This window comes from Leptodactylus fuscus, chromosome 1 (genome assembly GCF_031893055.1).
Source record: "Leptodactylus fuscus isolate aLepFus1 chromosome 1, aLepFus1.hap2, whole genome shotgun sequence".
In the NCBI taxonomy this organism is placed as follows: Eukaryota; Metazoa; Chordata; class Amphibia; order Anura; family Leptodactylidae; genus Leptodactylus; species Leptodactylus fuscus.
In genome coordinates, this window is record NC_134265.1 from 182,628,246 (window position 1) to 182,652,161 (window position 23,916).

The 23,916-nt window shown below is 43.4% G+C and overlaps 2 protein-coding genes across 2 annotated transcripts in view; both read left to right on the forward strand.

The window, feature by feature from the left end:
* The window catches only part of TDRD7 (tudor domain containing 7), a 54,130-nt gene extending 46,420 nt beyond the window's left edge, over positions 1-7,710 (forward strand). Inside the window, exons 16-17 of the mRNA XM_075280358.1 lie at positions 741-901; positions 7,460-7,710. Of these exons, the coding sequence (XP_075136459.1) occupies positions 741-901; positions 7,460-7,680 (382 nt within the window). The 3' untranslated portion in view covers positions 7,681-7,710. The remainder of the gene's footprint in view (positions 1-740; positions 902-7,459) is intronic.
* The window catches only part of NCBP1 (nuclear cap binding protein subunit 1), a 278,082-nt gene that overhangs the window by 116,794 nt on the left and 137,372 nt on the right, over positions 1-23,916 (forward strand). The window lies entirely within an intron of this gene.

Here is a 23,916-nt window from a genome sequence, read left to right on the forward strand (position 1 = left end):
CAGGTACCTGTGTGTTTTACTTTCACTTTACTGTAACTTCCTCTCCTCCATATGACAGACCTCTTCTAAGACACAATGAATCCTGCACATAATGGCCACTGACTTGTCTGCAGATATTACATTCTAGTGTCTACAGGACCTTTCATGACATCATATTCATGTGACCTACATGACAAGCCAATCACAGAGCAGCAGCACTAAAGGACTTCCCCCTTCGTTTAATTTATGCAGGTCCTTACAAGTCTCTGTGCTCCGCGGACCCTGACTTGAGTATAAGCAGAGGGGGCTTTTTCAGCATAAAAACTGTGCTGAAAAAGTCGGCTTATACTCTAGTATATATGGTAATATCCTCAAGCAGTCCTCAGATATTGGCATTAGTAGTAAGGACGTATTAGATACATCCTCCGCTACAGAAGTGCCACTCTGGAAGGATGTAGAGCTACGTGGTTGGCAGGAAAAGGGTTAAAGGGAGTCTATCAAACGGCAGCGCCGATCAATGAATAAAAAGTGTGCCTGAAATAACATATATCTATAATAGCTATAGCCAATGATATATACTCCCTTTAATAAGAAGCTAATCACAAAAACTTTTCTCTTGGAGATCACAGCAATAAACGGTAATCTGAGGGGAACCTTGGAAGGAGTTCGGAATGTATCTGGAGCATAGAACAAAGTTAACCCTTTAATCTATTCCTTTTTATACTTGTCATTTTGTTTTGGTTTTTTTTCTTCTTCTTTAGGTGGTACAGGGTTCTTTTGAAAGGTATCCTGACAAACGGTCTTGTATCTGTGTATCAGCTTGACTACGGCCGTCATGAGCTTATTAATTCCCAGCAAGTTCAGCCTCTGATTGATAAATTCAGACAGTTACCATTCCAGGCTGTAACAAGTCAGCTAGCAGGTAAGTAGCTGCATATTGGAGCTCTGTTTCTGACTATAATTATTATAATAATAATAATAATAATTAATAAATTTTATTTATATAGCGCCAACATATTCCGCAACGCTGTACAATTTGTAGGGTTCAAATACAGACAGAAAGATACATTACAAAGAAAGTCATTTCACACAATGGGACTGAGGGCCCTGCTCGCAAGAGTTTACAATCGATGAGGTAGAGGGGGTAACACAAGAGGTAGCAGGGGTGGCATTGCTTATGCAGAGGTCAGACACTTTTGTAATAGAGGTGACTATCATTACATAAACATAAGACTTTATGAGCCATCAACAGTCATGTCCTTTAACATGTGGATGGAGCTTGGACCTATAAAGTTAGCATGAGATGACTATAAAGATTACATGAAGCTGCTAAACACCAAAGATCAGTAACCCTGGTTTTTGTGTACCGTATTTTGCGGACTATAAGGCGCACTGGACTATAAGGCGCATTACCCATGAGCGCCTTATAGTCCTGTCTAGGTTCATAAATAAGGCGCATCGGACTATAAGGCGCAGCGCTGTCCGGTGCGCCTTATATGTGATTGAAAGCGGCGACACGCAGACTTTGCCGGCGGCCGCTTAACCCTCCGCGTGCCAGCCGCTTCTATTCATTTCAATGGCACGCTTCCATTGAAATGAATGGAAGCACTCGGCACGCAAGGAGTTAAGCGGCGGCTGCCGGCAAAGTCTGCGTGCCGCTTCCATACATTGCAATGGGAGCATGCTATTCGAATAGTATTCGCTCATCTCTAACTTCAATTGTAAGAAGTTACAATTGAAGTTAGAGATGAGCGAATACTATTCGAATAGCACACTCCCATTGCAATGTATGGAAGCAGCACGCAGACTTTGCCGGCAGCCGCCGCTTAACTCCTCGCGTGCCGCCGCTTTCATCCATATATAAGGCGCACCGGACTATAAGGCACATTTTCGATTTCTGAGGAAATTGTAGGATTTTATGTGCGCCTTATAGTCTGGAAAATACAGTAATTCTGCAAGGTGTTACTGTAAAATATCAAACTAATAACTCAGTAAAGCCCAATTGACCATAATATAGGAGGAGATCCGAGGATACTGGACTCTCTGATACCGCTAAGATCCATGGTACAGAAAAAGAAAAATCTGAGCACAATCAGGAAAGCTGCATACGTTCTATGATTAATATCCTATCAGTGATAAATGATAAAACAAGCAGATGGTGAAAAAGTAAATAAAATTACTGTATTTTTCGGACTATAAGACACTTTTTTTTTTTTTCATCCAAATTTGCTAGGAAAATGAGGGTGTGTCTTATAGTCTGAATATGGACTATAGGGAGGGGGGGGCAGAGTAGTGGAATTGCAGCATCGCTAGGCTCCTGCCACCACTGGCTTCCTGCAGTGGCTGGAGTGTGGCGATGCGGGCCCCTGGCACCTGTGCCGCCGGCTAAAACCCTCCCCGGCATACGCCGTACTATTAAAGCAGATGCCGGGTCTGTAAGGATAATTGCAGAGCAGTCGCCATAACTCTTATAACGGAGACGCTGGAGCTAATGCCGGCGATCGGAGTCGCAGGAACCACCCTGTTCCTATGACATTCTCTATTAATGTAGAGAATCTCCCATAGACGGCAATACTCTTGTATTGCCTTCTATAGGACTTGCAGTCAAATGATTACAGAGTCAAGCCCCCTAGGGGGAGCTAATAACATAGTTTAAAAAAAAAAAGGAAAAGCTTTAAAAAAATAAAACAAATGAAAGTTCTAAATCGCCTCCTTGCCCTAGAATACATATAAAAGTAGAAAATAACTATGAAACACATACACTTTAGCTATCCGGGTCTCCGAAAATGCCCGGTCTACTAATATTTTTCCTGTACGGTGAACGTCAAAATCGGGGTTTTATCACCGTTTTGCCTCTGATTTAAATAAAAGGTGATCTAAGAAATATACATTTTCCAAAATGGTATAACTAAAAAGTACATCTGGCTCCGTAAAAAAAAAAACGCTCTATGCATTCCTGTACAGCTGCAGGGTCGCCTGTCAATGTGCCCTTGCAGCTGTAGCAAAATTACAACTCCCATCATTAAATATTTTACCATTTTTGCTTCAAATTTTTTTTCCCTTATTTTCCTTCTCTAAGATGCGTCTTATAGTCCAGTGCTTCTTAGGGTCCATTCACACAGAGGAAAATGGTGTGGAATTTCAGCGCTGAAAAAAAGCCTCCCATTGAATTCATTGGGTTCTTTTTTCTGCTAGCATATGCTTGAAGTCAAGGGGAGGCTTTTTTTTCAGCGCTGAAATTCCACACCAAATTCCTCATCATTTTCCTCTGTATGAATGGACCGTTATAGTCCAAAAAAATATGGTACATAGAATCTCCTGACACTCATTGTAATTTGTGGGAAGCTGAAGACTCATCTCTGTGCAGTGTACAGGCATAGAAAACTGTGTGTAAACATGCAAAGGCTGTGAAGACAGACCCTCTTCAATCCACTCACTGTCTTTAGCCTGCTAGTTTCTAAAGATGAAATTTCCCTGCTAAATGAGTAAACTGCAAATTGGCAAGAGAGGAGACACTTGGTAGCATGAATTTTAGAGGTTTTTCGGGGAGAAAGCACATGCTGCTGAATCACATGATCTATTAAATGAGACTACGTTGTCTGAAAAATTAGTAATCAATTAAGTGTCTAGTCTTAATCCTGTTTGTCAAAATACAGAACAATTCCAAAATTAGGAGGGAGCCTTGTGTAAACACAGTCATGAATATTGATGTAACGTATATACTCGCTTATAAGATGAGTTTTTCAGTACAGTTTTTGTGCTGAAAAAGTCCCCCTCAGCTTATACTCGAGTCAAGCGCTGCAGCAACACAGTCGGCAAGACACCTTTGGGCAGCCGCTGGAGCAGCGCTGCCTCCGATAGGTGAGTGGTGAAGCAGCACTGTTTCCAGGGTCTCCCCAATGTGTTTCCAGAACGTCTTTTCTGAAGACAGAGAAGACGCCCTGGAAACAGCGCTGCTTTACTACTCTCCTATCGGCGGCAGCGCTGCTCCAGCGGCCGCCCACAGTCAACAGCGCCCCCCCCCCACTGCTCCATCACACGCCAGGTGACGTGGGCACGTAAGCTCAGGCCTGCACGTGTGTCTGTTCCTGGCCTGCTAGCAGAAGTAAGTACACTTCTGTAGTTACCAGTGGGCTCTTGTCACCAGCGGGATTAAGGTGAGGCATTGCCAGGAGATGGTGCCTAGAGGGAGGTGCCATTGCTGAGTGGATGCAGAAAGAGAGGGCAGGAGATGAGGAGAGGGTAGTGCTGGTCTCCTCCGGTGTAGTGCTTGAGGTGGGACGTAGTTGGCGGTGTGTAGTCCGTGATAGTATAACAACACATGTACTGGAGCTACACAGAGGAGGTGGCAGGTAACGTTGTCCTGTGCTCTGCCAAGCAATAGTGATTTTTCCAGTATTTATCCCCCATCCATAGGGTAGGGGATAAATACTAGATTGATGTTGATGGGGGTTCAGGGTTTGGGGTGCAGTAGGTGCTGGGGAAGGGGGGGGGGGTGTTTTGGCTGTCTGTCTGCCCTTTCCCTGAGCTTGAAGACTGTTTGTTTGTTTTTTTTGTTGTTGTTTTTTTTTAATTCCCACTTGGAATCCAGCTTGCCTACAGCCAGGCTGAATATAGGGTATCTGCAGCGCTCCTATTCCATCGGGAAGGGTTTAATAGGAACACTGCAGATACCCTATATTCAGCAAGGCTGAATTCCAAGTAGGGGAAAAAAACATTCCTCAAGCTCAGGGAAGGGACAGACAGACAACCAAAACACCACCTCCCCTTCCCCAGCATCAGGTGTTACTGGTCCCAGATGACATCTCCTGATGATACTGTGCTTAGATCACCACTGCGAGCACGTACTGGTCTCAGCAGTGATATGAACGCAAATGTTATATGACTGCTAAGACCAACTGGACACAATCAATTTGTATATAGGACATTGATGAGGCCAGAGGTGATCTGAGCACAAACAGAATGCCATGCATTCTCCCCCCTTGGCTTATACTACAGGCAAACAGGGTTTTTTTTGTGGTAAAATTAGGGGCCTCTGCTTATATTCGGGTCGGCTTATACTCTAGTATATACAGTGTTGACCAAAATTATTGGCACCCCTGCAATTCTGTCAGTTAAAGGGGTATTCCCACCTCACATACTCAGCAGTCTTCACTCTTGTAAAATCTTCTTTCTTCCTGGTTTCTTGCATCATTTGGTGGGCGGGGTTTCACAGGCAACCTGCTGTTTAGCTCCGCCCCCAAATTCACGTGTAGCTCCGCCCACCCACATTGGACTATGACGTACAGGCAGCAGCAACTCCATTGTGTGTTACATACAGAGACTGCCTGTCTCTGCCATAATGAACACAATTGAATTAGCCTGATAACTGGGAGAACAGAAGAAATGAAAGCAGCTCCCCTATCTGAGTGCAGGACCTAGGTCACATGGTGTAGACACAGGATTAGCTAGATACACAGGCTCGCTCCAGTGCACTTAGCCCCTCCTCCCTCCCCCCTGAGAGCAGCAGATACATCATTTGACTCAGGAGCAGCTAGGTCAGGGCTGTGGCCACAAAAAATTGAATAAAGTAAGATAGTGGACAAACAAAGCAGTTTTGCTGAAGCATTGTATTTAGGAAAAGTCTTACATCCACATTAACAAGCAGTATAGATAGGATCCTTGTGATGGGACAACCCCTTTTAATACTAGTTTTCTTCCAGAAAATGATTTCAAGCACAAACTCTTTGGTATTAATATCTTCATTTATTTTGCTTGCAATGAAAAAACACAAAAGAGGATGAAAAAAAGTCAAATCATTGATCATTTTACACAAAACTTCAAAAGTGGGCCGGACAAAAATATTGGCACCCTCAGCCTAATACTTGGTAGCACAACCTTTAGACAAAATAACTGTGAACAACCGCTTCCGGTAACCATCAATGAGTTTCTTACAATGCTCTGCTGGAATTTTAGACCATTCTTCTTTGGCAGACTGCTCCAGGTCCCTGAGATTTGAAGGGGGCCTTCTCCAAACTGCCATTTTGAGATCTCTCCACAGGTGTTCTATGGGATTCAGGTCTGGACTCATTGCTGGCCACTTTACAAGTCTCCAGTGCTTTCTCTCAAACCATTTTCTAGTGCTTTTTGAAGTGTGTTATGGATCATTGTCTTGCTGGAAGACCCATGACCTCTGAGGGAGACCCAGCTTTCTCACACTGGGCCCTACATTATGCTGCAAAACTTGTTGGTAGTCTTCAGACTTCATAATGCCATGCACACGATCAAACAGTCCAGTGCCAGAGGCAGCAAAGCAACCCCAAAACATCAGGGAACCTCCGCCATGTTTGACTGTAGGGACCGTGTTCTTTTCTTTGAAGGCCTCTTTTTTTTCCTGTAAACTCTATGTTGACGCCTTTTCCCCAAAAGCTCTACTTTTGTCTCATCTGACCAGAGAACATTCTTCTAAAACATTTTTGGCTTTCTCAGGTAAGTTTTGGCAAACTCCAGCCTGGCTTTTTTATGTCTGTGGATAAGAAGTAGGGTCTTCCTGGGTATCCTACCATACAGTCCCTTTTCATTCAGATGCTGACGGATAGTACAGGTTGACACTGTTGTACCCTCGGACTGCAGGGCAGCTTGAACTTGTTTGGATGTTAGTCGAGGTTCTTTATCCACCATCCGCACAATCTTGCGTTGAAATCTCTCGTCAATTTTTCTTTTCCATCCACATCTAGGGAGGTTAGCGACAGTGCCATGGGCTTTAAACTTCTTGATGACACTGCGCACGGTAGACACAAGAACATTCAGGTCTTTGGAGATGGACTTGTAGCCTTGAGATTGCTCATGCTTCCTCACAATTTTGCTTCTCAAGTCCTCAGACAGTTCTTTGGTCTTCTTTCTTTTCTCCATGCTCAATGTGGTGGACAAAGGACAGAGGTTGAGTCAACTTTAATCTATTTCAACTGGCTGCAAGTGTGATTTAGTTATTGCCACCACCTGTTAGGTGCCTCAGGTAAGTAACAGGTGCTGTTAATTACAAAAATTAGGGTAGCATCACATGATTTTTCAAACAGTGCCAATACTTTTGTTCACCCCCTTTTTTTGTTTGGTGTGGAATTATATCCAATTTGGCTTTTTGACCATTCTTTTTGTGGTTTTTCCATTGAAGACAAATTAAATGAAGATAATAATACCAAAGAATTTGTGATTGCAATCATTTTCTGGAAGAAAATGAGTATTATCTGACAGAATTCGAGGGGTGCCAATACTTTTGGCCAACACTGTACGGTATTTTGTATGTGGCACTATGATGATTTTGCTAACCAATAAAATTTAACAGGATGAATTAGTAGCAATAGTAGACGCATAAGATCATTGAGAAAGAGCGCTAAAATGCATGTATTGATCTTCAGGCCTGCCCTTAGATCTTCAGATAATGTTTTGAACACTGTTAAGTAGATGTGGATATTGCTGTCAAATATCTAGATTTTCTCACTAGGTGTCAAGTGTGAACAGTGGTCTGAGGAAGCAGCAATTGTGTTCAGAAACCATGTCGAAAAGAAGCCTCTTGTGGCACTTATACAAGAAATTCAAGAAAGCACTAACGCCTGGGATAGGAAGGTTATGGCTTATGTTGTGGACACCACTTTACCAGACACAGACATCTGGATTCACGACCTCATGTCAGAATACCTCGTCGAGCTTTCCAAGTCTCACTAAAGTAGCAATAAAGTAGCAATAACTGATATCTAGAAACCTTTTTAAGAAGTTCACTACTGTTATGGTTTGATGAGTTACAAAGTTTGAATAACTTCCATTTTGTTTTCTGTGAAAGATATTTAACAGAATAAATTTGTTTACATTGTTTAAAAGAGTTGATTTTCTTGAAATTTGCACATTGTTTAATATAGCTGTATAAAGTTGGAATATAATGCAGATTGTCACATTTATTTAACAATAAAAAGCTCAAACTGTATGGCTTGATATTTCTTAACCTGTGCCCGGTACATATATAGATTTATCAAACGTTAACTTGACCCTTAATGCATTCCATAAATATTTGTAGCAGATTTTTTAAATTATCACTGGTTGAAAACACGAGGATTGTTATTTATATGTTTGTTTGTCCAATCCCAACTGTATTTTCAACCAGTAATATCTCTAAAAATAGAACTGCATCCTAAGACTTATAAGGGAGAAGGGAGCCTCTTCTTCTTTCGCACAACACCCAAAGCAAATTTCTACGTTATTTAATGCTCTGCTCAGCACTGTGGCTTTTCTCTGTCCTTCTGCATCTTTCTTACGCCATGGTTGCCACTCTCCTTCTGGGACCCCCACATCAGACCCCCAATTTTGTTACCATTCCATTGGCCGCGGCCTTCCTTCTGGATCCTCCCAGACCTCCCATTGGCCTAAGGGAGATGCTTCTCTCCTCTCCCTTTCACATGAGTAATTTTGTAGACTAACTTTTACTTCTGCCAGGAAGTACTCCAACAAGATCTTCATCTGTCCTCTGAACTTCCAGCCTTCCTTGGAGGGACACAGCCACTAAGGTACCTCTCTGTAAGCCTTCCTACAGCAGTTGAACACTCTCTCAGTGGTCTGGTAGGCTAACCCCTGGAATTACCCTTATTTTTCTTTGACCACTTCCACTATGTCCTGCTGTGAAGAGCCATATTCCCCTTTGTTTCCCCTAGTGCTACCACATTTTATGAGTTTCTGCTGCAATAGAAAATTGTCATGTGGCTAGCTTGAGCTCATCTGCTCCCATTGCCTTCTGCCTAAGCACTCCTGCTATATCATAGAGCATATCTGGGCCAAAGGCAACATTACCAGACTTAACCAATCTATGGTAAAGACCCTATAGTGGCTACCTTCCCAGTTGACCACTCAGTTAGGATCTTCAGGCCCCTTCTCAAGTCTCTAGTTCAATCCTGCTCCAGTTCCAGGAGACGCTTTCACAGGCAGACCAGGAAATTCTCCTACAAATCCTAGTCTCCCTCGCCTTCCTTTAGATTTTTCCCGGAACCTCTTCCTCTGCCCAGTCCGTTCCTTTTGGGAAGGCCTCGGATTCAGAGCCTCAGCTAGACACATCCTTATCTGCTGCTATGCAGAAGCTCATCCATGTGGTCAGAGATGCCTTCCATATTGCAGAAGATCCTGACCTGGCCTCCCAGGAGGACCTCTCTTTCCTCCACAATCACCGCTTTCCCTTGGTCTTCCCTGTCCCACGGGGCATTTTAACCATATCTTGAGGACTGTCCCTTGTCTTCTATGAAGAAGTCAAACCTCTAGTTTCCTTTTCCTGACTAGTGTATCTCCAAGTGCTCATAGCCTCCTGCAGTATTGCCTGCCATTGCTCTGCTATCCAAGGCTACTATTCTTCCCCTGGTAGTCTCTCAGCAATCCCTTGAAAAGAGAGGCTGGCTCCTCTCTGCAACCTTCCTTTGCTGTGTCTTGGGTTAGCAACGCCTGCATCTCCTGGGCCAAACAGCTTCAGAAGGGCTGCTTCACTGGAACTCCTCCTCCAGACCTGCCTGGAAGTCCCCTCCCAGAGTTGGCTTGCCAGTGTCAACGACGCTTGGTTCTGAGAGGTTGTGTTGACAGACTACACCATTGAGTTCTCCTACATGTGGTGGTGCAAAGCTAATGGAGTTTTCCAATATTTTAACCCCTTGTCTATATCGGCTGTGCTATTACAGCAGATTTTGTGTATTATACAGCAAATACCTGAAGCTAATGCTCGTGATCAGTGCCTGCTCTGATTGTGGGTATTAAGCCACCAGCACCTCAATCAAAGCTGTCCAAGGTGCCATTGTCCATTTTTGGGGAGGCTAGCTGGTGCTTGAAACGATTATTTGTTGTTATGAAACAACTATTTGTTGTTATGACAGTTGAGAGCCTATTGAATGCTTACAGACTAGTCTTGCATGTACTTCTATTACAGGCTGCTCTATGCAACCTGTAATAGAAGTGTGCATATTTTGCAGTGCTTTAGCTTTGCAGTACATTGCATTAGTGATCAGACCTACTGTGGGTCAGTACCCCTTGGAGGTCTAATAAATACAGTATAAAAAAAAAAAATTAAACACATACATGATCTATCCCTGCATCTGAAAATGACCGGTTCACAAATGTATAGAAATAATTTTACCACACAATAAATGCTGTACTAGAGAAAAAATAATAATAATCAGAAGTGTCGAACCGCTGTTTTTTGTTTTGTTTTTCTTTCCTTCTCTTCTTCTTCCTTCTGTTTTGCTTCTGATAAGTGATCAAAGCAATAGATGCAGACAAGATGACTAGTGGGTGCTTCCCTAACACCCAAAATGGCTATCTCTTAACTATTTCCTCTCACTAGGAGAATCCATCTACAGCTCTCCTGCTGTACAACACCACCAATGCGGCAAGCTCAGGAGAGTTCAGAGCAACAGAGATCCCACATCACATCATGACCTTCAAGGGACCCCCAAAAACCTTTTTGGGGAGACTCTGGATAGTGAACTCCCCTTTCAAAAGACAACCAGGCTCTAGCCACCAACACTCACCAGCTCCTGAATTAGACCCCTCTTCTTGACCCTCCTAGTATCTGCAACAGGCTTAGAACACCCTTCTTTGCTCCCAGAAAGACTATCTCACCCCTACACCTTCAGCTACCACCGACTAATGAGGTAGTGCATACTCTCTAGAGTCACCCTGTACTTAAAGCATTGCTTACTCTTCTTACCAGTAAAAGGGACATGATTTTAATCTCTGATTTGAAATGAGCCTGCCGCCAAGACCTTCAGGTCCTTAAAACTGATATAGCCCAATGAGTAAACACCTTAGAGAATTTCCGATCCTCAGCAGCGGACTCTCAACAATCTCTACAGTGATCCACATACTCCAATATCATAAACTTGTCTCTTATGTGGATATTGAAAATCATAAGGTTTTTGCAGTTGGTTTCCTGAGCGTGCAAAACCTCACTAGCTGGGACATGAGATGTTCGCTTCAGATTGCTGCTGGAGATGCACTGCTAACCACGCAATGATGCTGTACATTTGGAGGAACTCCCCCCCCCCCCCCCCCCCTTCTTCCCCGATTGGTTCCCTTCTGGAATGATTGCCATTCACTGCATGAGAGGGTCACTGGAATTGCATTTGAAGATGACCAGGCCCCCTCCTCCTTTCCATTTTTTGTCCTGTAAATTCAATAAACACACCTTGTAAGCTGCTAGTGTTTTGTTTTTTTTTTGTTTGTTTGTTTTTTTTTCTAATAGCGGCCAGATCCATCATACCTAAGCTATGGAAAACCACCTCCCCTCCTCCTATATCAGCATGATTACAGGAGATTATATATGCCACATGGAGTACCTCCTTGCAGAATTTATATTATTTTGGAAGACTGCAGAGTTGTTAAATTCGTTCCCCAACTATTTTCCCTGCACCTCTTCCCTAGAACATACATCTCCCTCTTTCACCTATTTAGTTTGAATCCCCTGTCTGACCTCCAAACCCTTGTTTAACTTATACCTTGTTTCTTAGTTTTCCTGGAGATTTACACTTTTTTTTCCCTATTTCTTCTCGGTTTCTGATTTGTTCTGCTGTGACCAAGCCTGTTATCTTCCTCCCTTACCCTCCTATTACTCCCAACCCATGTATGGCTCCCCAATTATACCTTCCTGTTGCTCCTGGTTGTAAGGAGGGGAAAACTAAATTTAAGATGAGCATGGATTAGAATCGAACAGAAGGCTGCAGAGCAAGTAAGTAAAGCAGGAATAAAAAGTCCAGTCTATGATGAACATTCAGGTGGTGGGTGCTGTGATGGAACTTTCTGTAACTGATGGAGTTTTCTGTAACTGCTTATATTGGCCTTAAAGGGGCTCTATCAGCAAAATTATGCTAATAGAGCCCCACATATGCGTGAATAGCCTTTAAAAAGGCTATTCAGGAGCCTTAAATGTTATATTAAACCCCCGTCCCGTTTTTAAATAAAAGCATTAAAACATATATACAAATCTTACCGAACGTGCACCATGGGCGGGGATGCACGATGCGACGTCAGCTTCGGGCACGCCTGCCTCTTCTGTCTTCTTGTAGTGATGCCCTCTGGTTCCGTGTCTTCTTCCAGCTTCTTCTCTTCAAATCCCACGCCTGCGTAGTAGCGCTTCCCTCCGGAGCGCTACTGCGCAGGCTCACTCGCGAACTGCCATTAAGTAAAATGGCGAGTGAGCCTGCGCAGTGGCGCTCCGGAGGGAAGCACTCCTATGCAGGCGCGGGATTTGAAGAGAAGAAGCCGGAAGACACGGAAAAACGGGACGGGGGTTTAATATAACATTTACGGTGCCTGAATAGCCTTTTTAAAGGGGGGGGAGATCTGAGTCCCTGGCAGTGTAGTGTGTTACTGATGGTAGCCTACGTTGCGTTACGTTACGTTGGTCCCAGCTCTCTGCAGGTCATTCACTAGGGCTAACCTTGTGGTTCTGGAATTTTACTCACCGTTCTTGTGATCATTTTGACAGCTTGGGATCTTGCGTGGAGCTCCAGATCAAGGGAGATTATCAGTGGTCTTGTATGTCTTCCATTTACTAATTATTGCTCCCACAGTTGATTTCTTCACACCAAGCTGCTTGCCTATTGCAGATTCAGTCTTCTCAGCCTGGTGCAGGGCTACAATTTTGTGTCTGATGTCCTTTGACAGCTCTTTGGTCTTCACCACAGTGGAGTTAGGAGTGTGACTGTTTGAGGGTGTGCACAGGTGTCTTTTATACTGATAAGTTCAAACAGCAGCCATTACTACAGGTAATGAGTGGAGGACACAAGATCCTCTTAAAGAAGAAGTTACAGGTCTGTGAGAGTCAGAAATCTTGATTGTTTGTAGGTGACCAAATACTTATTTTCCACCATAATTTGCAAATAAATTCTTTCCAAATCAGACAATGTGGTTTTCTGGATTTGTTTTCTCATTTTGTCTCCCATAGTTGAGGTCTATCTATGATGTCAATTACAGCCCTCTCTCATCTTTTTAAGTGGGAGAACTTACACAATTGGTGGCTGACTAAATACTTTTTTTTCCCCCACTGTAGGAATGAGAAACCACTTTAATAAAGACTTGTCCTCAAACTGCTAAATGTCGTTGACTAGTGGCTAGTAGTAGATAGACTGTTACTGTATGCTTAGAATAGAACAGAGAGGTAAATCATGCACTTTTCTTCTATAAGTAGCTTTACCGTAATACATTAACAAGATATACTACGCCTTAGTGATTCTTATGCAACTATTAATTCAGCGTTGCTTACAAGTTTGACATTCCTTGGCACAAGTAAAAGATTCTCAACGCAAGGCATTAAGGAAGATAACAATTAGCCTACCTAGAATCTATTTATAGTAAATGGGTTAGATAAACACAGCCACAATTCGATCAGGCATTGTTAGAGTAATGAGATACCATGAGTGCCTAGGTGAACAAAAGGTGAAACGCATCCAAGGCAACAAGCATATTTTTCAGTTTTTAACTTTTGTACCTAATGCGTCATCCAAAGATCATTAGATAAACCATATATTGCATAGTTTAGATGAGAGCAACATGTCTTCGGTCTTGTTTACACTTGGGAACTGAGGTGCCTATGGCCCACTATACAGCTACATGCAACACTGCCTGATACTTGTTTGCTCATGCCTGCATAGACGCAGAAAGACACTAGAAGAAAATTGGTGCCCATGCAGTGTGATTGAAGAAGGACTAGGTGCAGCTAGGTGTCATCTCAGCTGCCCAGTGTGTCTACAGTATATAGAAATAGACTGGCTAGTTATCTACCCAGTATGTTATACTGAAGCATAGCCTTGTTAAGATGCTGTACCATGACTATCTATATGAAATACAATGAGTGCACTGTACCATGCCAGGGTGAGTTGATAAGAGTCCCTTGTTTATTTGAGGGCCAGTCCTACCCTATTAAAATACCTATCTGTCCATCAGATCTTTATAATACAAGGGTTAGATAAAGCTAGGTTCACACATGCGCCTGATCTACGTTAGGAGTTTTCGTCCCTGAACGTTCTTAAAAAACTTTTAAAAAAATTAATTTTTCGGGCAGAAACCTGACAGACCCCATTTTAGTCTGTGGGGCCCTTGGGTTTTCTGCAGGTAATTGCTCTTTAGCTGAGTGGCTTTACATTCTTAGGGTCCCCTAGGATATCTGAAGAACAGAAACCCAAATGCAGGTGTGAACCTAGAGTAAGACACATTTAAATTTTTTTATTTAAAGAAATGCTTTTGAGGTATCTAAGGAACAAAAGCAACATAACTTGAGGCAGAAGAGACAAATGTAATGGTCTCCACCAGTTTAATTAATTGGGCACTCATAATGAACACGTCTGTATAGTTTCACTCATTATTCTAGTAATGTGAAAAAACTCTCCCTCCCAATGGCAACCTGGATGCCAAATACACAACAGCAGAGAAAAGAAAAGCAGACTGGTGTCATCTGTTTCTCAGTAATGAGATTCTCTATGTGGCAAAGAGATAACAAGAAATGGCCCAAAGCATTCAAAAATAGATATTGGATGGGAAAAGTCTACAAAATATTGTATGTATATATACAAAGGCTAGGATTACCAATGCAAACATTAAAGGCCAAAGTCACAAACTCTTTACTCCACTATGGCAGCTTCCTTCCTTGTCATGGTAAAACAGCAGTCCCTTATTGCCAATTTGTTAGGCTAAGAAGGGGTAATAGCAGTGAGGAAAGCTTTCTTGCGCAGGCTGCTGAATTAAAGTCATGAATTACCAGAAGAGGTTACCATGTTAGGCAGGTGATAGGATTTTAAGGCTAAGGCCCCATGTTACGGAAACAGCATTTTTTTTGTTGCCGATTTTTGCTTTTTTTTTTTTTTTTTTTTTTTTGAGCCAAAGCCAAGAAGGGCTACAGAAGAAATGTAGAATATATAGGGAACTCTTACACTTTTACCTTCGACTCAATGCTTGGCTCAAAATACCGCTTTAGAGCATGTCCCAGCTCTACAGCATGAAGGTGATGGGCACAGGTTCCTATTGCAGAAGTTGACTTGGTAGATCCTGACAACAGAAGCCCTAGGCCCTCTTGGTAAATCCTTTTGTTTCCAGGAGTTTTTAGACATTTTGCACTTGTAGGAGCCAAGACAATTTTTATACTTTTGATATACACAAATAAAAGCTAAATTATAGGTTGCAACACGGTGGCCTTGCAGCGCTGGAGTTTGAATCCCGCCAGGAACAACATCTGCAAGGAGTTTGAATGTTCTCCCTGTGTTTGCCTGGACTTCCTCCCATTCTACAATGACATACTGATCGGAAAAAAAAAATGTACATTGTGATCCCTTAATGGGGCTCACAATCTACATTTAAAAATAAAAGCTAAATTATAGCATTAACCACTTCTGGCCCACCCATTATATATATGTCTAGATAATGGTTCTTTTGTCCTGCAAGGATGTCCCGGTACAACCTGCATAGCCTGCTCCACTTTTCTCCATCCCCTTTGTCCAAAGACAGCAGAGACTTAAAAAATTTTCATGAAGACCAGCCTGTGTGGTTTCTGGTCATGTGATTGCTGTGACAGCCAGTCGTAGAGATGACGATATTTGGCACATAGGCAGATGCTCCACTGTGATCACAATAACTGGCTCATAGGCAGAATGGAGCAGAATATGCCCCACTGTGCCTGAACAACCCCCCACGTACTGAACTCCGAGGTCCCATGTGCTTTCTAGGCATGTGACGCTGTTACAGTAACCACAATGAAGTTTGATGAAGTTGGAAGGCATAGCCAGGCTATACAAACTAAGGCATCTCAATCATTTCAATAAATTTTTGCAGAGGTGTAAACCTCCATAAAAACATAGTAATTGATGAATCCCTGATTCATTTCACAGGCAGCCTTGTAACTCATTCAAGCAATATATTCCAAGCAAGAAGGCAAGATATGGAGTTAAGCTATACAAACTTTGGGGATTATAGTCCATGGGGAAAAATGTTTCGTTTCAGGGGATCCCACCATTCGATTCAGGAGGATCACCAAGTCGACTATGACACCCCAGGAAATGATGCCAACACCTCTGCAATGCAACTGGGACAGCAGGGGAAGCATGCCTGGGGGCATCTAAGGCTTGGTTCACACATCAGTATGCCATCCGTCAGTTTAAATTCAGTTTGACACTTTAGAACGGACTTTATGCACATACTGATTGTATACTGACACCTTTTTATGCTGATAGCAAATGCTGTCCATCCCCTAGAGGACAGATAAGGGGATTAAAAGTAGAAATTGTACAGATAAGGACATTTATTATATGTCCTTATCGCTACTCTGTTTACAATTGTATACAATCAGTATGTGCATCAGTCCATTTTAAAGTGTCAAACTGAATTCAAACGGACAGATGGCATACTGATGTGTGAACCAAGCATAACAAGCCCAAGTCAGTTTTACCCCACCATCACAGCCTAACAACTACACACTTTCCACATTCAAAAAAAATCACTATGAAAGTGGAAAAATACCTGGAAACCTTCTTTCCTTCCCAATTGGATGGACAGAAACCCAAATATAAAGCTAAAGAAACATTAACAAGTACCCCTTTAAATCACGTCCAAGACAACCACAGATGGAATAGGCAATGGGAAATCCAAAAGCCCCCACCCTTAACTGTCATTGTGGATGTGTGTGATGTGGTAAGACCTTCCAAAATTCACTTTTCTGGCCCTTAACCTGAGCACTTCCAAATTGAGGTAGAGGCCCTTAAGCTGAGCTACCAGCAGAGATTGAGGCCCTTTAGGTGACTTCAGTCTCTTACCAGCAGAGTTTTAGGCCCTTTAACTTAGTTCAGCCTTGCACCAGCAGAGTTTTTTTTTCTTCCCATTGGGTGAGTTGAGCCTTGCACCAGCAGAGTGTTAGCCCCTTTAAAATTGTTAGCCCCTAAAACGGTGGTTCCAGAACCATCACTCTCATTGTGTTGGATTGATGCAGTGGATTGGACTGAGGACCCAGACATTGACCTTGATTTTGATAACAAATAAAGATAAATTGATAACATTTTGGCATCAAGTCCTGGGGGTAACTTTTATTTAGAGGACCGCAAAGGTGGAGAATTGGCTGCAACCACTACTACCGGTAATGGTCCTTTAATATCGGACTCTACATTACCTCTACAGGGTTCTGATCAGGTTTTAATAGTCCAAACAAAATGCTCCAGTACTTTAGATGTAGATCAGAAACCACTTTCCCTTCCGACACCAGATTTAACCAAGCTTCACAATCATCATCCTGCTGAGATGGAGCCACTAAAGGAAACCTTGCCTTCAAAGGCATATTCTGGAGCTGCGACTGAGCCAAATCTAAACACGGAGAGTCCTTTGGAACTGAATAAAATTCACCAGCAGTGTTTTTGGCCCTTAGGGTGAGTTGAGCCTTGCACCAGCACGTGTCTCGTAACATCAGGCAGGCCCTAAGTTCTGCGCTTTGCACAAAGTTCCACTTGACCACCGATGCGTGGACAAGTGCATGCGGCCAGGGACGCTACATCTCAATCACGGCACACTGGCTGAATGTAGTTGAGGCTGGGACCGGGTCACAAACTGGCAGCCTGCCTTGTCTTCCCGCCCAATATTCCTTGCAGGAGTGGTGAAACACCACCCTCCTCCTCCGCCGCCGTTAAATCGACTCCAGCTACAAGCTGGAAACGCTGCAACACTGGCGCGGGGAGATGTCAGCAGGCCGTGCTGAAGCTCATCAGCTTGGAGGACAGACAGCACACTGCCTCCGAGGTCAGGGATGCTATCCTGGATGAGATGGCAATGTTTTTTGCCCCGCTGCACCTGGGCCCAGGCCACACCAACAGGAATCAATACCAAATGAGACTCATCAGAGGCTATTCTCATTTTCAAATAAACATGCAGCGTGACCGCAGTATGACCGCTCTGATATCGGCGGCCGATATCAGAGCGGTCATACTGAGGTCACGCTGCATGTTTATTTGAAAATGAGAATAGCCCCTGATGAGTCTCTGAACGGAGTTGAAACGCGTAGGGAAGTTACATTTGAAAGGCAGGGCAATTCAGCTTCATGTCTGTGTTAGCACCGCCATAAGGAGTACTATTGACCCAAGTCAGATTCCTGTTGGTGTGGCACTAGGCCAGTATCCTCAGGATAAATGCTTTAATGAGACATTCTGTTGTTAACCCTTGAGGTCTATTCATCTTATTACTCCTATGGAATGTGCTATGGCATGCATTTTTGTGGTATAGGGAGGCAGGGCCAGCTACTGACATTGTAGTTACGAATAATATACATATTCCTGGCCGAAGTCCTGCTCCTTACCACTACTGGGACTACCACTCACATTATTAGAAGGGGTGTGTAGATAGCATGCCGTTGTTGCTATATATCAGTCAGTCTTTCATTTGAAAGTGTGACTAAATAATTGACCACTCTTTGTTTATACACAAAAAAGACACTTTTATCCATTTATATTTATTAAAAGTTAAGTTTTATTATTTTATCAGAGTCCCCCTAGTTTTCATTCAGTGATATACAGTTTTCTGGTGGACAACTTATCTGTAATTGTCAGTGATTGGTTAAACCAAAATTTGACCGGTGCAAAAGTATGGGCACCTCAACAGAAAATCATCTTCCGGCCGCGGGGAAGCTGCATGGAGAAGACTTCTAAAGATAGGAGAAGAACCAGCGTTGATTGGCCGACTGTATAGCATTGTTTTGTAAAGCGTCTTCGGGCCTGGGCAGAGCCGACTGCGCATGCCCGCACTACAAGCGGACATGCGCAGGCGGCTCTGCCCAGGCGCAATGCCTGGCAGAGTGAATTCAGAGTCGGAAGATGCCGCGGGGAAGCTGCACGGAGAAGACTTCTAAAGGTAAGAGAAGAACCAGCGTTGATTGGCCAACTGTATAGCAATCGGCCAATCAATGCTGGTTCTGCATCGAACTTTTACATTCGAACAGCGAGTAGTACTCGATCGAGTACGAGTATTTCGAATACCGTAGTATTCGATCGAATACCTACTCGATCGAGTGCTACTCGCTCATCTCTACTTACTGCCCCTTTTTGATGACTAATTGCGAATACTGACTTTTCTGAGTGGCCTGTGCATCCATATGTATTTTGGCATTTCTTTTCTCTCTGCATACCCTGGAAAAATGCTTTAGCTTTTTGCATTTGCTACGTTTGTGCAATGGTCACTGCATACCTCCCAACTTTTGAAAAACAGAAAGAGGGACAAAATGTGCGATGAGCTGTGCGTACTTCAATAAATTTAGCTCTGCCCACTTTTACGTTCACTCTGCCCATTCTCATTCATTTTTCATGTGCCTCCACACAGTATAATCCTCCTACAGTCACCCTTACATTATATGCCCCCACATTATAATGTTCCTTTCCAACTGCCCAACAGTATTAAGTCCCTCTTCTGGTGCCCCAATTTAAACTGGCGGAAACTAGAGGGGGACATGAAACAGTGGGGATAGTTGAAGGGGGACAATAAATTAATGGCAGCTGGAGCTGGACATGAAACTGAGGGCAACTAGAGGCAAACAGATGCCCCTCCAGCTACTCCCATGGTTTAATCTCTCTCTCCAGTGACCCCCATTGTTTAGTGTCCCCTGCCAGTTGTCCCCATTTTAATGTACCTCTTAATCCCCCACCCAAGTTTAACACCTTCATCTGCCCCCAGTTACATGTCTCCCCTATGTCTGCCCTCAGTTTAATGTCCCCCCTTTGTCTGCCCCCAGTTTAATGGCCCCCTTCCTCTGCCCCCAGTTTCACGTCCCCCATCTCTGCCCCAGTATAATATATCCCCATCCATCTCTGCCCCCAGTATAATATCCCCCCTCCATCTTTGCCCCTAATATAATGTCCCCCCTCCATTTCTGCCCCCAGTTACATGCCCCCCCTCCATCTCTGCCCCTAGTTTCATGTCCCCATCTATCTCTGCCCCCTCTCCATCTCTACACCAGTATAATGTTCCCTTTCCATCTCTGCCCCCAGTAAAATGTCCCTCTCCATCTCTGCCCCTAGGTTACTATTCCTCCTCAATTTGTTGTCAAAGTTTATAACATAAAAACACTGATATTTACCTTTCCTTGATCACCTGCCGTTCTGTCTGCAGTCTCAGCTTCAGCACTGAGCTTCGGGTGCGATGTGATGTCGTCACTCACATCGCGCCCGGAGCCAGAGCTCAGCACTGAAGGAAGCATCCTCCAGACGCAGATTAGTTGAAGCCGGGACATACGTCCTGCCGACTGGGAATGACCCTGACCCTGAATCCAGGAATGTCCCGCAGAATGCGGGACGGTTGGGACGTATGGTCTCTGTCCTAGTGGTGGTGATTTCGATAGTATCTGCATGTGAGGTCCACATAGTGTGCTTTTGTTTTTACCTTGGCTTCATTACTGGGTTGTCTTTTAGCAGTATATTTTACAGATTAAGGGCTCGTTCACATCTGCGTTGTAGGGTCCTTATTGCAGGTTTCCGTTTCCTGCATAAAACAGATTCATTTGAATGGGTGAGAAAGCTGTCCGGCCGTGCGCGGCAGTGAGCGTTTTGCGCTCTCCGCCGCGAAACCGGGTTTTATAATCCGGACACAGAGTCGGACATGCAGTACTCTGTGTCCGGATAAAAAAATCCGGTTTCGCGGCGGAGAGCCTAAAACACTCACCACCGCGCACGGCCGGACCCGGTCTATGGTTTCCGTCTTCTGCCATGCAGAAGACGGAAACCATAGTACGGAGACCCTGAACACAGGTGTGAACCCAGCGTCAGTTTCACTACTATTTTGCATTGCATGTATTTGCATCTCTTTAAATTTATCTATTCTACATATCATTAGCTCTCTGTAAATTCAGGCCCAGTACATTGAGCAATCTCTTTTTTTATATTACTATCTCTTGATCCCAAGACTATTCTGTGTCTAAGACCCCATTTACTATACTTTACTATAGTTAATTACTCTATATTATCTGCAATTGCAAGGCTGTAATATAGAGACCCATTAATTACACACACGTTTACGGTTATGTGTTCAAGCCATATAAAAGAGCTGCAAAATATGGAGCAGGACAAATAGCTGTTTTTGCAGTTCAGTACATTCATTGAAGTGTACGTTTCAGTGAAAAAAAAAGGACGGCACACAAATGGCAATCCATGTGCCATTCATTCTATTTTCATGAACCTGTATACTGTTGTGTGCTCAAAGCCTCTTCAAGCTCAGTATGAAATACTTCTTGATGCTTTGTCATATACTGATCCATAGCCGGTGACGGACCTTGGATTTTGGTATTGAAGGTGCTTTGAAAGCAGTTTAGTTACACCTAGCATACAGTCCTATGAAAAAGTTTGGGCACCCCTATTAATCTTAATCATTTTTAGTTCTAAATATTTTGGTATTTGCAACAGCCATTTCAGTTTGATATATCTAATAACTGATGGACACAGTAATATTTCAGGATTGAAATGAGGTTTATTGTACTAACAGAAAATGCGCAATATGCATTAAACCAAAATTTGACCGGTGCAAAAGTATGGGCACCTCAACAGAAAAGTGACATTAATATTTAGTAGATCCTCCTTTTGCAAAGATAACAGCCTCTAGTCGCTTCCTGTAGCTTTTAATCAGTTCCTGGATCCTGGATAAAGGTATTTTGGACAAACAATTCAAGTTCAGTTAAGTTAGTTGGTCGCCGAGCATGGACAGCCCGCTTCAAATCATCCCACAGATGTTCAATGATATTCAGGTCTGGGGACTGGGATGGCCATTCCAGAACATTGTAATTGTTCCTCTGCATGAATGCCTGAGGATTTGGAGCGGTGTTTTGGATCATTGTCTTGCTGAAATATCCATCCCCGGCGTAACTTCAACTTCGTCACTGATTCTTGAACATTATTCTCAAGAATCTGCTGATACTGAGTGGAATCCATGCGACTCTCAACTTTAACAAGATTCCCGATGCCGGCATTGGCCACACAGCCCCAAAGCATGATGGAACCTCCACCAAATTTTACAGTGGGTAGCATGTGTTTTTCTTGGAATGCTGTTTCTTTTTGGACGCCATGCATAACGCCTTTTTTTATAACCAAACAACTCAATTTTTGTTTCCAAAATGAAGCTGCCTTGTCCAAATGTGCTTTTTCATACCTCAGGCAACTCTATTTGTGGCGTACGTGCAGAAACGGCTTCTTTCTCATCACTCTCCCATACAGCTTCTATTTGTGCAAAGTGCGCTGTATAGTTGACCGATGCACAGTGACACCATCTGCAGCAAGATGATAATGCAGCTCTTTGGAGGTGGTCTGTGGATTGTCCTTGACTGTTCTCACCATTCTTCTTCTCTGCCTTTCTGATATTTTTCTTGGCCTGCCACTTCTGGGCTTAACAAGAACTGTCCCTGTGGTCTTCCATTTCCTTACTATGTTCCTCACAGTGGAAACTGACAGGTTAAATCTCTGAGACAACGTTTTGTATCCTTCCCCTGAACAACTATGTTGAACAATCTTTGTTTTCAGATCATTTGAGAGCGGGCTGTCCATGTTCGGCGACCATCAAACTTAACTGAACTTGAATTGTTTTGTAGAAAGAAATGGTCCAAAATACCTTCATCCAGGATCCAGGAACTGATTAAAAGCTACAGGAAGCGACTAGAGGCTGTTATCTTTGCAAAAGGAGGATGTACTAAATATTAATGTCACTTTTCTGTTGAGGTGCCCATATTTTTGCACCGGTCAAATTTTGGTTTAATGCATATTGCGCATTTTCTGTTAGTACAATAAACCTCATTTCAATCCTGAAATATTACTGTGTCCATCAGTTATTAGATATATCAAACTGAAATGGCTGTTGCAAACACCAAAATATTTAGAACTAAAAATGATTAAGATTAATAGGGGTGCCCAAACTTTTTCATAGGACTGTATTTAGCAGAGTTGAAGAGCAACAGTGCTGGACCTCTGGATTAACAAAATAGTTATTTTATTAGAAAGACAATTGAGATCCATGAAGCTACATGCGCCAAGACTCTAGTTCACTCATAAGTTTTTCTATTTTGCTTTTTCAACATTAGGAACTATATATGTTATATACCTATATTTAGTGCTGGCATATAATAACTCTGTAATACATTCAGAACTTTCTGTATATCCTGCTTATTGGTATTAGAGAGTGTGAGGTGCTTACAAACATGCACTTGTGAGCGCAGTCTACTTTAGTACAATTTGTATATGACCCAGCTCAGAGAAACACACACAGTCACTTCTAGAATTGTGATAGAATCCCTTTAATGCAGCGGTTCTCAACCTGTGGGTCGCGACCCCGGCGGGGGTCAAACGACCAAAACACAGGGGTCGCCTGAAGCATACCTCCCAACCGTCCCGGTCGGTGGGAGTTATGTCCCGGTTTCAACTTATCGGCGCCAGGAGGCACTGGAGCCAGGTCCTGCTTTAACGTTGCGCAGCGGCTTCTGTATGTGTAGCCGCGATGTGATGACGTCACATCGCGCCTACAACTATATGAGTGAGCGAGTCTGCAGGGGAGCGTTGGTAGGTGAGTATAAGTGTTTTTATTTGTTTTAAACATTAAGGTGGAACATAATGAAGGGGCAGATGAAGGGGGGGACGGCATGACACTGGGGCAGATGAAAGGGGGGGAACGGCATGACACTGGGGGCAGAGATGGAGGGACATAAAACTCTGTGCAGATGAAGGGGGGGACGACATGACACTGGGAGCACAGATGGAGGGACATGAAGCTCTGGGCAGAGATGGGGGAATATGAAACTGGGGGCAGAGATGGAGGGGGGACATGAATCTGGGGGCAGAGATGGGTGGACATGAATCTGGGGGCAGATGAAGGGGTTATATGAAACTGGGGGAGAGATGGCGAGGGGACATATAATGTATGGGTGACTGTAGGAGGATTATATTGTGTGGGAGC